Consider the following 15511-nt stretch of genomic DNA (forward strand, 5'->3'; position numbering starts at 1 on the left):
TAGGAGTAGCTAGGCTGCTAGAGGATTTCTGCAGTGCAAGACAAAGACCAGTTGGATAGAACAGAAACAGATACCGTCTGGAGATATACAGTCCATTGTATAGTATTGATTGCATTGTCAGAACTAAAAGAAGCAAGAACATCCTTGAAGTGGCGAAAACCACTCAACACCAAACCTGATCTCAGACGTTTGTTAATGACCCATGCTCCCCAAGGCAGGAAGTCAGATTTCACTGTCAACTTACTCCATACAATTTGCTTGAACTATTCATCATAAGGGCCACACAACATATCAATGACATAACAGTTCATGAAAAGCCGGGAGGGACAGTGTCATAAGCTGAGATGAACCATTGTGACAGTCTGTGCCAGTGTTATGTAGGCCTTATGACCAAAGGTTCTTAGAAAAAGCCAGAGTTAATAGTATGACAATTCAAACATATGGTATTACCACAAACATCCAAGTTCCCTCTGGGGTTTCTACTAGGAGCATTGTGAAATGATCACCGCCAGATAATGTGTGTGTAAACTTTATTATCCTTGAGAACGCTTGTCTTGAACAGAGAGTAATGGGTGTACACAGGTCAGATTTCAGTGTTTTCTACGAACCTCAATCCAACATTTGTACAATATCGTGGCACAGCTCCGGATGCATGAGGCCAGGTTTACCCATAAACTGTGGCGGTAGTTTTCCAGAACATTCTCACTAGACATGTGCTACTTGAACAGGAAGACAACAAACCCCAGAATGATGGCTGCTGCAAGCAATCGTTCTGAAGAGCTTAATGTTTGTATTCTGCTCTTTTTGTATATTGTCATTTTATTTTTAAGTATCATGTTTATGACCAACTACAACAATACACTATAGACAATGCATACGGTATGGTATTCCATCATACTGAACTTGTTTCTTTAAGTATCACAACATATCATAAATTCTACAATGTTTCTTCAGTACATTAAATAACTCTGGACCACTGGCACAGGGATATACAGGAGTTCTATTCCCTCTTATGTTTTTATTCTCCTTTGTGTAATATTGGACTTCCTTCACCATCCTGTTAGTTGGTGTCCGTGGTGGGACAGTAAAGGCTTCAAAATACATGTGTTCAGCCTTGAACACAACATAGGTAATAGGTGTTATTAAATGCATAACATGGAAATTGTGCTCCTGGTTGCATTGTTACAGCATTATATGTTTGGCAGCACATGCACAGACATCAGCATATAGCAGTTATGTTTCACATCATCATCAACTCCAGAGCTGTGGGATCGTGTACCATACATCACAGTGTTAAGTGGAGAGACCCAAACGTCCATGTTGACCTAGATATTATCAGCTAGCACAAGAGCATTTGGAGAGGAGAATCAATGCAAACCTTCCCAGTCTTGGTGTTGTCAACATATCCCTACATGCTTGATAAACTACACAGTAAAAGTACACCATAATCCCAATAACTAGTGTTCCTAGTCCATAGTACTGTATAGTGTTGCGTCTTCAACACATAGTACCTGTTCAGATGGACAAACAAAAACTATTGAACAGAAACAGTCAAGAAACAAACGGAGGAGAGAGTGGTGGTGAAACAAACGTAGGAGAGAGTGGTGTTGAAACAAACGTAGGAGAGAGTGGTGTTGAAACAAACGTAGGAGAGAGTGGTGTTGAAACAAACGTAGGAGAGAGTGGTGTTGAAACAAACGTAGGAGAGAGTGGTGTTGAAACAAACGTAGGAGAGTGGTGTTGAAACAAACGTAGGAGAGTGGTGTTGAAACAAACGTAGGAGAGTCGTGGTGAAACAAACGTAGGAGAGTCGTGGTGAAACAAACGTAGGAGAGTGGTGAAACAAACGTAGGAGAGAGTGGTGAAACAAACGTAGGAGAGAGTGGTGAAACAAACGTAGGAGAGAGTGGTGAAACAAACGTAGGAAAGTGGTGTTGAAACAAACGTAGGAGAGAGTGGTGTTGAAACAAACGTAGGAGAGAGTCGTGGTGAAACAAACGTAGGAGAGTCATGGTGAAACAAACGTAGGAGAGAGTCATGGTGAAACAAACGTAGGAGAGAGTCGTGGTGAAACAAACGTAGGACAGTCGTGGTGAAACAAACGTAGGAGAGAGTGGTGAAACAAACGTAGGAGAGTCGTGGTGAAACAAACGTAGGAGAGTCGTGGTGAAACAAACGTAGGAGAGAGTGGTGGGGAAACAAACGTAGGAGAGAGTCGTGAAACAAACTTGAAAAATGACTCAAAGTTGACACCTCCTGTACAAGGCCAAGCTGTGCTCAGAGGGCAGGGGTACTCCGTGATGAGCCCTTCACCCACTCCCTCTCTGGCTCCTCAGTAAAAGTCTTCACTACCAGTATTCTATTATCATCTCTAGAAAAACTAATATTTTAAAAAGCTGCTCTATTGTTGATACAGTCTATGGAACAGTGATAGAATATACCTGGACAGAGTGGTGTACTGTACGTTAGCTTTTACCTGTTAGCTATTTTCTCTAGGAGCTAAGAGCTGTCGCCATGCTGTGCAGTGGTGAATTGGGGGGCTGGTCAGGCCAGCCTAAGTAGAGGGGTCAGTTAGCCTTGCTCTAGTCCATTGGAGAGGGAGGGGGAGCAAGAGGTGGGGAGTGAGAGGAGATGGGAGCAAAGTGGAGGTCTTTTTGGTTGAGTTGGGTGTGGTGGTGGTGGGGTTGAGGTTTGGAGTGTCCAGAGGTGGACTAGGTGTCTCACAGAGTAGAGAGATTGTGTATTAGGGGGTTTCAAGGCAGGGAATCCATATTGAATCCATAAGCAAGCTGCATCTGTAATGTATTTGATAAGTGTGATTAAGGTTGGGTAAGAGTGGTTGGGATGTGGGGTTACTGGGGCCTTATGCTCTACATGATCTGCAACCCAAATGGACACCTTAAAGCCTATATAGGACACTACTTCTGACTGGAGCACTATTGGCCTTGGTCAAAAGTAGTGCACAAAACAGGGAATAGTGTGCCATTTGAGATGCATGGACCCATGTTGTAGCCGTAGGGGGGCTGGGTGGGGTAGAGGTGGTCTACATGTTGTAGCCGTAGGGGGGCTGGGTGGGGTAGAGGTGGTCTACATGTTGTAGCCGTAGGGGGGCTGGGTGGGGTAGAGGTGGTCTACATGTTGTAGCCGTAGGGGGGCTGGGTGGGGTAGAGGTGGTCTACATGTTGTAGCCGTAGGGGGGCTGGGTGGGGTAGAGGTGGTCTACATGTTGTAGCCGTAGGGGGGCTGGGTGGGGTAGAGGTGGTCTACATGTTGTAGCCGTAGGGGGGCTGGGTGGGGTAGCCTGGAGCAGCGTATCCATAGCCTCCTGGATATCCTGGCTGGGGAGCCACTGGAGCGGAACCTGCTGTCAACATCAGCTGTTGACCTGTATGTGTACACACACACACACACAGTTATACATACAGGGTTGTCTACATTTCATCAATAACACACAGCCAGCTTTACATTCAGCTAGCGTTACATTCAGATTCCATGACTCATTCCCCACCACAGAGGATTCCTTTAACGGACTAGAAGGAACCGGAGCAGAAGGACTGGAGCCAGTTTGGGATTTTAAAAGCATCATAGACTGCACTACCAAACCTACCAAACACTATGGGGGTGGGTTCTGGGACTTTTTCCTCAGTCTTCCTTTGGCTTTCTGACTCCTCCAGTTTGTCCATCTGAGAACAGAGGGTAAGACAGGAGTCAGAGAGAGGAGCCAGTCAGTCACCTAATGGGTGAGATCACTAGACTAAAACAATTTTTCAACTACAAATCTTAGTGTTCTGCAGACAGAAATTAATTTATTGGTGTTAACTTTTGTCATGAAGACAACACTACACACAATATTATACACTACACCTTTCAATATCATACTTTATAGACTAGTATTAATCTCTACAGTGAGGATGCCTTAGAGAAGATGTCATGCGGAACTGGTGAGAAACTTCACTACAGCTTTCCTTACAGGTGAGGAAGCGTCTTTAAAACTACTCTAAAAAGCACTGTTTACAGCAGGGCTTGTGTAACTTTACTTCTTATTAGCATTTCATTGTGTCTCCCGTTGAGGAGAAGCTCAGTCCATGCCAAGATACTGACAGTCCACTTTTATCCAATCTTAGAAAACACAAACACATCTCAGTCCAGGAGCAAAACAGACAAACCTAAATCATAACTTAGCATGCTTCTACTACAGGGCACTCCTTACCTAGCAAAATGCTACATTTCATCAATTCATCTAGAGCTGTTTATCAAAGGTATTTTGCTTGGTTAAGAGCATGCATCTTTATTTTCCTTTTTACTGTAAGCGGTACATTTAACTGCTCTCTTATCCAAGGCTAGTTTGTGGTCATTTTGTTAAAGTAAAATGTGCAGCAATCTTCCCAGGCAATGCTTCAGAAGTGTGAGAATCACATGGTCAAATAAAGGCTAAATAAAACAGAAATCAAGCAAGGTTTCTGATGTATTCAAGAGTCAAACAGAAATGTTTAATTTACGTCATGTAATACTTAGAAATCACTCCATCTACAGGTAGTTCAAAATGCTGCAGCTCGGCCTTTAACAGGCACCAGGAAATGTAACCATATCACACCTGTTTAGCTTTTCTATAGTGGCTACCAGTCACTTTTACAATCGATTTTCAAATTGTATTAATCACGTTTAAGGCTAGGAGTGGTTTAGCCCAATCCTATATCTCAGATCTCCCTTTCGAGCCAGGACACAGCATGAGATCCTCTGGCAGGGCAACGTTGACCATTCCAAAGTCTAGGTTGAAAATAAAAGAACACTGGGCATTTGCCATTAGGGCCCTTAGACTTTGGAATGGATTCGCAGATTCAGTGCCTCTTTAAATCCCCACTGAGGACCCTTTCATAAAGATACTTTCATGTATGATTTATTTGCGTTTTTGTTTCATTGTCCTTCCTCCGGTCTTTGTTAGTACTTTTTATTGTATAATTTTATGATGGGAAGGACTTTGTTGCCTCTATTGAAAAGCGCTATACAAATAAAAGTATTATTAATAATAATAAATTCATGCAATTAAATAATTTTGAAGTTATTCGAAACGGCAAAGGTCATTTGGAATCTCTTATGAGTAATAGCTCCAAGTGACAAAGATGTGCCTGGTCTGTACAGCCAATTAAATAAAACCAACTGAACAATTACAATGGAATAACTACAACATAAACTGGCAGTGTAATGGTAAGAATTTCAGCAGCAGAGGGGAAAGAGACTACAAGGGAGTACAGGCCTCCTCTTATGATTCAAATCATTAAAGTGTAGAAAGCTAGTAGGGAATATGGTGCCATTTGGGACACACAGACAGTGTGTGGGAGAGGTGCATTTGGTTGTCTGTGGCTGTATACCTAGGGAATCTTCTCACCATGTGGTACTGTGCACTACACTGTTGTTAAAGCTATATGAGAATAGTACAACAGATCTGTATCTGCAGCAGGGGTCTGCGACTCCAGTCATCCAGGAAGCGCCACTGTGTCTGCGCCACTTCATCTGCTGCCCATCTAACCAGGTGAGTACAGAGGAAACCAGCAGACCCTGCAGCCCTGGAGCTGCTGACTACTAGCCTGGTCCCAGATCTGTTAGTACTATTGCCAACTCCATTGCTGTCATTGTTAGGCCAATATGTGACAAGGAGTTGGCATGATAGAACAAACAGATTGACACTCAGGCTAGCTGACTACTGATGTGGAGGATTACAGCACAGCACTTTCCAGAGTTGTGGACTGGAGTCACATAATGTGGACTCGAGTCACAAATTTGATGACTCGAGACTTGGCAGAAAATAAAAATAACTTGACTCAAGACTTGACTTTGACTTGGAACTTATCTGGCCAGATTTTGTAATGTTTTGTCTGTCACTCATTTTGTGGAAGAGTTTATGTGGATTATTCTACACAGCCAGAGGCAGTAGTTTCGCACTTGCAAAAAAACCTGCAAAAGATTGGCTAGGGAAATGTACACTGATTGGAGCTAGTGAACAGATTGCTGATTTGCTGTACAAATGTGCAAATGTCAAATTGGGGAGAGAGAGGATTGCCATATTAAAGAAAATAAATATGTATCTTCAAAAATGGTTTGGTGATCAAGAATATTAACTGTTTACTTTGCAAGCTCACCAGCAATGGAGCAACAACTACTAGCATGGGCCTACTGGTCTTTTGGTATGTAACAATTGCTTGAAATTGATCATTTACTGAAGCTTGCATTTGGAATTTGTTTTTAAAATGAATTATTACTGTGGCGAAGAAGCACCATAGTCGCGGTCTTCACTTGCGGTCTCCAAACTCCCTTAAGTAAAGTGCCTTTTCTCTTGTTGAAAATGTTTGCTTTTAATTTCAAACATTTAAATGCATAGGTCCCATGTGGTCAATCTATATTACATCTAATACCACAATAATTGCTTGAGTTTCATCATTCCATCCCTGTTGTTTATTGCAACATGTAGACATTTCTATTTCATGTTTGATAGGCCTTTCATTTAGCCAACCATTTCTTACCCTCCGAGTGGCGTGATGTTTATTGTGCACATGAACGTTCACAAGACTCATGAGGTACAAGTTCTCTTAATTTCTTAATTTAATTCAATGTATGGTTTCCTTTGTTCAAATTTCCCAGAGTTGCGTGTGTCTGTGTCCTACTGCCACGTTCAAAACAACCGGAAACTAATTCATACATTCAAGACAACTGGGAACTTGAAAAAAAGCGAGCTCCGACTCAAAGGTCATCCAACTTGGGATGTCGGGACTCTATCTAGAGCTCCGACTTTCCAACATGATATCACTGACGTCCTGATTTGACCTTGTACTTTTCAGTTCCCAGTTGTCTTGAAAGCACCATTAGTCTCTGTCATTCTGGTTGTGCGTAACAGGAGCGTGCACGCCTCAGTGCCCATAGAAATAGGCCTGTGCTCCACGCTTTGGAGTCAGAACGTTGAATAAAATAAAATTGTTCCATGTATGCATGGTGTTGAAATATCAATGATAATCATTACGTCTGATCAAGAGGAATGTACCAATGGATGTGGAAATTGCCTTTTACATTGTAGAACCAGTTTATTGGTTGTAATTGCCAATTGGGAAATTGTATGGTCCTAGGGGCCAAGTGCTTTTATAATTTATGTAGACCTACCTGTTAGAGCTTTGGTTTCTCAAGGCGAGGCTGTACAGTCTTGCCCTCTACCCGTGTCTGTTCAGATAGGACAGGTTAAGCCCGATACAGAGGATATTTATTTTGGGCTATTGCTTGTGTATATTTGGTAAATCTACGTATACCTTTTGTAGGATATGGCACTTTCACCATTGGATTACCAAGGCCTGTAAATAAAGCTACACTGAGCACGTCAACCTGCCTTGCCTTCTGCTGATGTCATGCCCTCACGACTGATACATGTCCCTATTTTACAATTACATTGACTAGTCAAAATGTGTTGTAGACACACACACACACACACACACACACACACACACACACACATCTATAATATATATATATGTTTTTTACTTGACAACTTGTGACTCGACTTGGAATTGACTCGAGTCTTGACCCGTTCTACTTGTGACTCGAATAATAGTGACTTGGTCTCACCTTTGGCACCTTCTACCATGTGTTACTGTTCTATCACACTGTTCTACCATGTGTTACTGTTCTATCACACTGTTCTACCATGTGTTACTGTTCTACCACACTGTTCTACCATGTGTTACTGTTCTACCACACTGTTCTACCATGTGTTACTGTTCTACCACACTGTTCTACCATGTGTTACTGTTCTACCACACTGTTCTACCTTGTGTTACTGTTCTACCACACTGTTCTACCATGTGTTACTGTTCTACCACACTGTTCTATCATGTGTTACTGTTCTATCACACTGTTCTATCATGTGTTGCTGTTCTACCATGTGTTACTGTTCTATCACACTGTTCTACCATGTGTTACTGTTCTATCACACTGTTCTACCATGTGTTACTGTTCTATCACACTGTTCTACCATGTGTTACTGTTCTATCACACTGTTCTACCATGTGTTACTGTTCTATCACACTGTTCTACCATGTGTTACTGTTCTATCATGTGTTACTGTTCTATCACACTGTTCTACCATGTGTTACTGTTCTACCATGTGTTACTGTTCTATCACACTGTTCTACCATGTGTTACTGTTCTATCACACTGTTCTACCATGTGTTACTGTTCTACAATGTGTTACTGTTCTATCACACTGTTCTACCACGTGTTACTGTTCTACCATGTGTTACTGTTCTATCACACTGTTCTACCATGTGTTACTGTTCTACCATGTGTTACTGTTCTATCACACTGTTCTACCATGTGTTACTGTTCTATCACACTGTTCTACCATGTGTTACTGTTCTATCACACTGTTCTACCATGTGTTACTGTTCTACCATGTGTTACTGTTCTATCACACTGTTCTACCATGTGTTACTGTTCTATCACACTGTTCTACCATGTGTTACTGTTCTATCACACTGTTCTACCATGTGTTACTGTTCTACCATGTGTTACTGTTCTATCACACTGTTCTACCATGTGTTACTGTTCTACCATGTGTTACTGTTCTATCACACTGTTCTAGCATGTGTTACTGTTCTATCACACTGTTCTACCATGTGTTACTGTTCTATCACACTGTTCTACCATGTGTTACTGTTCTACCATGTGTTACTGTTCTATCATGTGTTACTGTTCTATCACACTGTTCTACCATTTGTTACTGTTCTATCACACTGTTCTACCATGTGTTACTGTTCTATCACACTGTTCTACCATGTGTTACTGTTCTATCACACTGTTCTACCATGTGTTACTGTTCTATCACACTGTTCTACCATGTGCTACTGTTCTACCATGTGTTACTGTTCTATCACACTGTTCTACCATGTGTTACTGTTCTACCACACTGTTCTACCATGTGTTACTGTTCTATCACACTGTTCTACCATGTGTTACTGTTCTATCACACTGTTCTACCATGTGTTACTGTTCTATCACACTGTTCTACCATGTATTACTGTTCTACCATGTGTTACTGTTCTATCACACTGTTCTACCATGTGTTACTGTTCTATCACACTGTTCTACCATGTGTTACTGTTCTACCACACTGTTCTACCATGTGTTACTGTTCTATCACACTGTTCTACCATGTGCTACTGTTCTACCATGTGTTACTGTTCTATCACACTGTTCTACCATGTGTTACTGTTCTACCACACTGTTCTACCACACTGTTCTACCATGTGTTACTGTTCTATCACACTGTTCTACCATGTGTTACTGTTCTATCACACTGTTCTACCATGTGTTACTGTTCTATCACACTATTCTACCATGTGTTACTGTTCTACCATGTGTTACTGTTCTATCACACTGTTCTACCATGTGTTACTGTTCTATCACACTGTTCTACCATGTGTTACTGTTCTACCACACTGTTCTACCATGTGTTACTGTTCTATCACACTGTTCTACCATGTGTTACTGTTCTATCACACTGTTCTACCATGTGTTACTGTTCTATCACACTGTTCTACCATGTGTTACTGTTCTATCACACTGTTCTACCATGTGTTACTGTTCTATCATGTGTTACTGTTCTATCACACTGTTCTACCATGTGTTACTGTTCTATCACACTGTTCTACCATGTGTTACTGTTCTATCACACTGTTCTACCATGTGTTACTGTTCTATCACACTGTTCTACCATGTGTTACTGTTCTATCACACTGTTCTACCATGTGTTACTGTTCTATCACACTGTTCTACCATGTGTTACTGTTCTACCATGTGTTACTGTTCTATCACACTGTTCTACCATGTGTTACTGTTCTATCACACTGTTCTACCATGTGTTACTGTTCTATCACACTGTTCTACCATGTGTTACTGTTCTATCACACTGTTCTACCATGTGTTACTGTTCTATCACACTGTTCTACCATGTGTTATTGTTCTATCACACTGTTCTACCATGTGTTACTGTTCTATCACACTGTTCTACCATGTGTTACTGTTCTATCACACTGTTCTACCATGTGTTACTGTTCTACCATGTGTTACTGGTCTATCACACTGTTCTACCACGTGTTACTGTTCTATCACAATGTTCTACCATGTGTTACTGGTCTATGTTCTATCATGTGTTACTGTTAACTAGGAGCAAGCAGTCAGGGATTAGCAGAGAGGAGACCCGGGGGTGGCCAACCCTGGTCCTAGAGCACAGGAGGTTGGTGGCACCTTAGTTGGGGAGGACAGGCCCGTGGTAATGACTGGAGTGGAATATCAAACACATGGTTTCTATGTGCTTGATGCCTAGAGGTTTTTGTTTCAGCCCTGCACTTACACGCCTGATTCAGACTTCAATCTAGAAACACAATTTGCTGAATCAGGTGTGTTGGTGCTGGGCTGGAACCTAACTTCACAGGGGGTGCAGGGTTCTCTAGGACCAGCGCTGGCCAGCACTCCCTCCAATATCACACTGTTCTACCATGGTAGGTTCCTACATCAGAAACACAGGGTCTATGTTACAACAGAAAACAGACAGAACAAAAAAGAAAGAAATAAAGATCCAGAGACCGTCACCTTCTCCGCAACCTCATCAACCTGGAAGAGAACCAAAAGTTCTTTGACCTCACATGGCTTGGGATCAAAGGTTACAGGAAGTGGTGTCATGAGAGATTGCTTTAACTCTTGAGGAATGCTAGGGTTCCCCAATTTAGTGGCTCATGTTTTTAACTTAGTGAAGAAATACAAAATAATCAAGTTGTATAATTGTACAGAATCATTCTAGCCTTTGAAAAGAAACCGAGTGAAAGCATTCCCTAGCAGCATTATCACATCTTTAAGTAAACTTTCCACTACTTTCCTCTTCATTTGTATTGCCAAAAGTATTGCTTCATTTCTACCCTGTCTGTTAGCAGGAAGAGATCCATTATTTATCTTATATTTTACAACCTTTTCCCCCACTGAAAACAAATGTGATGTGTGTCCCAAATGGCACCCTATTCTCTATATAATGCACTAATTTGACCAGGGCTCATAGGGTTCTGTTCAAAAGCAGTGGCAGGGTGCCATTTGGGACACAGCCTGTGCTTGCTGTGTTTACAGCAGGACTGACCTTGGTGAGATACTCCCTCATGACCTGGATGAAGTATGGCATGGCAAAGTCCATGATGTTGTGTCTCCAGGCCAGCTCCAGCACCACATCAGGGTGCAGCAGGTCATAGGAGGCAAACAGACAGGCAGCGAAACACTCCTTCCTACCCTCCTCCAGGAACCACTGCAGCAGGGTCTCAGCCAACTCTGCATCCTTAGACTCGGCAGCATACAGCATTGCATCCTGACGAACACACACAGGAAGAGGGGGCTTTATTGACTGATTGATTAGTGGATTGCTTTGGGATCGATTAAAAGATTGATTTGAAACTACAGCAGGGTGTCTAGAGCATGCAGCATCCCATCCTGAGACAGGCTGACAGAGGAAGGTACGGATATTTTTTATTTTAAACTTTATTTAACTAGGCAAGTCAAACAAATTCTTATTTACAATGACGGTCTACCCCGGACAAACCCTAACACGGACGATGCTGGGACAATTGTGAGACGCCCTATGGGACGCCGAATCACAGCCCGTTGTGAAATCGAACCAGTCTGTAGTGACGCCTCTAGAACTGCGATGCAGTACCTTAGACCGCTGCACCACTCGAGAACATTTTGATTCTCATAGATGTTGCACCAGTGGTTACATACTATTGCAAAGCTGAAAAGCTACTGAGGAGAAAACTGAAGACACTTATTTCAACAGGTTGCAGTTGGCCAAAAGTATTCACTAGAATTTCACTCCTACAAAGTGAAACAGTGTCCGCATCAGGCTATAGTCAGAATAGAGTGAAATGTTAAAGGGTCCAACAACAAAAATGTTCAGTGCAAAAATAGGGAAACCCTGTGCACAGCAGTGTGTCTGCATCCAGACGCTGGTTTGGCAGGAACAGCTAGTATCTAAAATGTTCACCTTGTATAATTTGTCCTTCTTGCAGAGTTCCACGCTCTGTCTCCAGCGGTTGTTGCCTTTGTAGAGGTATGCTGCTATGCGTCTGAACTCAATCAGCTCATGCTTCTCCAGTCTCTGGGCCAGAACAATGGTGTCAAAGTTACCATACGCATCGATCGATGTCCTCAGACCCTATAGACAACACAGGGAGACAAATCAGGCTCAGAGTCTATGGACAAAAACACACACAAACACAGTACACACACACACACTCACCTGGTAGTCCTCCTCCTCTGTCAGTAGGTTATTGAGGGCCTGGTTGACTCCCTTGTTGTTGTGACTCTGGACTGACCGCAGGTAAGGCTTTACCAACTTCAACTGGTTCATCTGGAGACAGACATCACATTATTTGGTCTTGTGTTGCTGCTAAATTGAAAGTGTTCTATTGTGCGATTACATTTATTTTTTATTTACATTCATTTAATTCCTGGTTTAAATGACTGTTTTTTTGATTGATTACCTTGGTGAAGTATGTGACCGCCCGGCTGTGGTCTAACCGTGGTGACAGTATGGTCAGAAGGTCGTTCGTCAGCAGAGGTTTGTAATCCAGGTAAAAGGAAAGGGATTTGTAGTACAGCTCCACATTGGCCACCTAGAAAGAGTCATACAACACAATGAAGTTCCTTGTGAAGAGAGGTGAAAGAACTAGAAAATGAGAGCGATTAGCTACAGTTGTGGTTAGTATACTTTTAGTCCTTCAGTGAGGTTCTCAACTGTTTTGTGAGAGAGGGCTGCGGAGGTTGTGTTACCTTGGCGATGATGTCCTTGAACTGCACCTCCTTCCATGCGTCAGTAGGGTGTGACATCATCGTGAGGACAGCATTGTCATACTCCTCGTATTTATCATACAGAAACACTAGCTCCGCCCACAGGTGGGACTGCTCCGCCGCTCGCAGCACCTGATTGGAAAACCGCAGGAAGTGAGGTAACAGACATGACCGATATGGGAGAGAGAAATATTTACTTCCAATAAATATTTTCAGAGCCACACATACACAAGCATCACACCTTAGGGATGTTGACACGGGACCAGAAGAGTTCCAGATGTTCTCTCATCTTCTGGGGTTTGAATTTGGAGTAGAGGATGGCCAGCTCTGTGAACATGCCCATGTGAGCGCGCTCCAAACCCAATGCTGCCTCCAACAGGGCTATCAGCTCCTCATAATAGCCCCGGTCCTGATGCACACAGACACAAACATGAGTTAACCACAAAACATAGATACTATACAGACACCTGAAATATCTGAAAACAGTAAACACCTGACAGTAAACTATGGAGGGCCTCATCAGGTGAATGATAAAGTGTATTTACCTGATAGTCACTGATGAGCTCCTCCAGTTCATCAGCGTGGATGACGATGTGAAGACCACAGATCTGAGCCAACCGAAACTCCTCCCCAGCCACACACGCAAAACACACCTGGGGGGAAGAAAGAAAAATAAGTCATGATACACAGCCCAACAAATGGAGCTTCCATCTATCTCTTCCCCATAGAGCAGAATGTGTGTAGAAATGTTAAGGTGCACCTCCTTCCAGGTGCGTGTGCTGTTGGCTTTCCTGGCGCTGTCCACAGCAGCCTGGTACTCTCCTAGGTGGACCAGCGTGGATGCCAGGCGGGCAAAGTTGGACACATTATTATACAGCAGCTTGGCAGCATCATACATGCCCTCCTCAAAACACCTATCTCCCACCTGGATGAGGAGAAGAACAGGAAGAGAGAGAGAAAGGGAGGAATGAGTGGCGAGGGAGAAAGAGGAGTTGAGACAAAGGGTCTCAGTGACCAAACGTTGCATGTTAATATACAGTGCCTTCGGAAAGTATTCAGAACCCTTGACTTTTTCCACATTGTTACTTGAGAGCCTTATTCTAAAATGGATTGAATAAAAAAATGTCAAAATAACTCAGCAATATACACAAACACAAAACCCAATAATGACAAAGCAAAAACAGGTTTAGACATTTTAGCAAATGTATCAAAAGTTAAAAACAAATACTTTATTTACATAAGAATTCAGACCCTTTGCTATGAGACTAAATTGAGCTCAGGTGCATCCTGTTTCCATTGATCATCCTTGAGATGTTTCTACAACTTCATTCTTATTCGAGTCCACCTGTGGGAAATTCAATTGATTGGACATGATTTGGAAAGCCACACACCTGTCAATATAAAAAGGTCACACAGTTGAGAGCGCATGTCAGAGCAAAAACCAAGCCATGTGGTCGAAGGAATTGTCCGTAGAGCTCCGAGATAGGATTGTGTCAAGGCACAGATCTGGGGAAGGGTACCAAAACATTTCTGCAGCATTGAAGGTCCCCAAGAATACAGTGGCCTTCGTCATTCTTAAATGGAAGAAATTTGGAACCACCAAGACTCTTCCTAGAGCTGGCCGCCCATTCAAACTGATCAATCGGGGGAGAAAGGCCTTGGTCAGGGAGGTGAATGAGAACCCGATGGTCACACTAACAGTGCTCCAGAGTTCCTCTGTGGAGATGGGAGAACCTTCTAGAAGAACAACCATCTCTGCAGCACTCCACCATTAGGCCTTTATGGTAGTGGCCAGATGGAAGCCACTCCTCAGTAAAAAGCACATGACAGTCCGCTTGGAGTTTTCCAAAATTAACCTAAAGGACTCAGACTATGAGAAACAAGATTCTCTGGTCTGATGAAACAAAGATTGAACTCTTTGGCCTGAATGCCAAGCGTCACGTCTGGAGGAAACATGGCACCCTCCCTACGGTGAAGCATGGTGGTGGCAGTATCATGTGGGGGGAGGAGGTTCAGCTGCAGGGACTGGGAGACAAGTCAGGATCGAGGCAAAGATGAACTAAGCCAAGTACTGCAAGATTTTTGATGAAGCCCTGAGCGACCTGGAGCAGGTTCTCAGACTGGGGCGAAGGTTCACCTTCCAACAGGACAACGACCATAAGCACACAGCCTCTGAATATCCATAAGTGGCCCAGCTTCGGACTTGAACCCGATCCAACGTCACTGGAGAGACCTGAAAATAGCTATGCAGCAACGCTTGAGAGGCATATACACACAGTGGGGCAAAAAAGTAATTTATCATCATAGGTACACTTCAACTATGACAGACAAAATGAGAATAAAAAAAATCCAGAAAATCACATTGTAGGATTTTATATGAATTTATTTGCAAATTATGGTGGAAAATAAGTATTTGGTCAATAACAAAAGTTTCTCAATACTTTGTTATATACCCTTTGTTGGCAATGACAGAGGTCAAGCGTTTACTGTAAGTCTTCACAAGGTTTTCACACACTGTTGCTGGTATTTTCGCCCATTCCTCCATGCAGATCTCCTCTAGAGCAGTGATGTTTTGGGGCTGTTGCTGGGCAACACAGACTTTCAACTCCCTCCAAAGATTTTCTATGGGGTTGAGATCTGGAGACTG

The 15511-nt window shown here is 42.7% G+C and overlaps 1 protein-coding gene across 5 annotated transcripts in view; it reads right to left on the minus strand.

Annotated features, from left to right (window-relative positions):
* Positions 1–513: 513 nt before the first annotated feature.
* LOC110536181 (clathrin heavy chain 1) overlaps positions 514–15511 on the minus strand; it is a 41976-nt gene continuing 26978 nt past the window's right edge. For 2 of the 5 annotated variants that reach the window (XM_021621794.2, XM_021621793.2), the window contains 10 exons: positions 13625–13789; positions 13410–13517; positions 13106–13273; positions 12847–12996; positions 12558–12689; positions 12314–12424; positions 12059–12229; positions 11165–11386; positions 3608–3683; positions 514–3385 (listed from right to left, as the gene is read on the minus strand). In XM_021621794.2, the coding sequence (XP_021477469.2) occupies positions 3264–3385; positions 3608–3683; positions 11165–11386; positions 12059–12229; positions 12314–12424; positions 12558–12689; positions 12847–12996; positions 13106–13273; positions 13410–13517; positions 13625–13789 (1425 nt within the window). In that variant the 3' untranslated portion in view covers positions 514–3263. Of the gene's footprint in view, positions 3386–3607; positions 3684–10623; positions 10651–11164; positions 11387–12058; positions 12230–12313; positions 12425–12557; positions 12690–12846; positions 12997–13105; positions 13274–13409; positions 13518–13624; positions 13790–15511 lie in introns of all 5 variants that reach the window. The other 3 variants (XM_036936059.1, XM_021621792.2, XM_036936060.1) reach the window with 3 other exon arrangements.

The sequence above is a fragment of the Oncorhynchus mykiss genome, chromosome 11, assembly GCF_013265735.2.
Source record: "Oncorhynchus mykiss isolate Arlee chromosome 11, USDA_OmykA_1.1, whole genome shotgun sequence".
In the NCBI taxonomy this organism is placed as follows: Eukaryota; Metazoa; Chordata; class Actinopteri; order Salmoniformes; family Salmonidae; genus Oncorhynchus; species Oncorhynchus mykiss.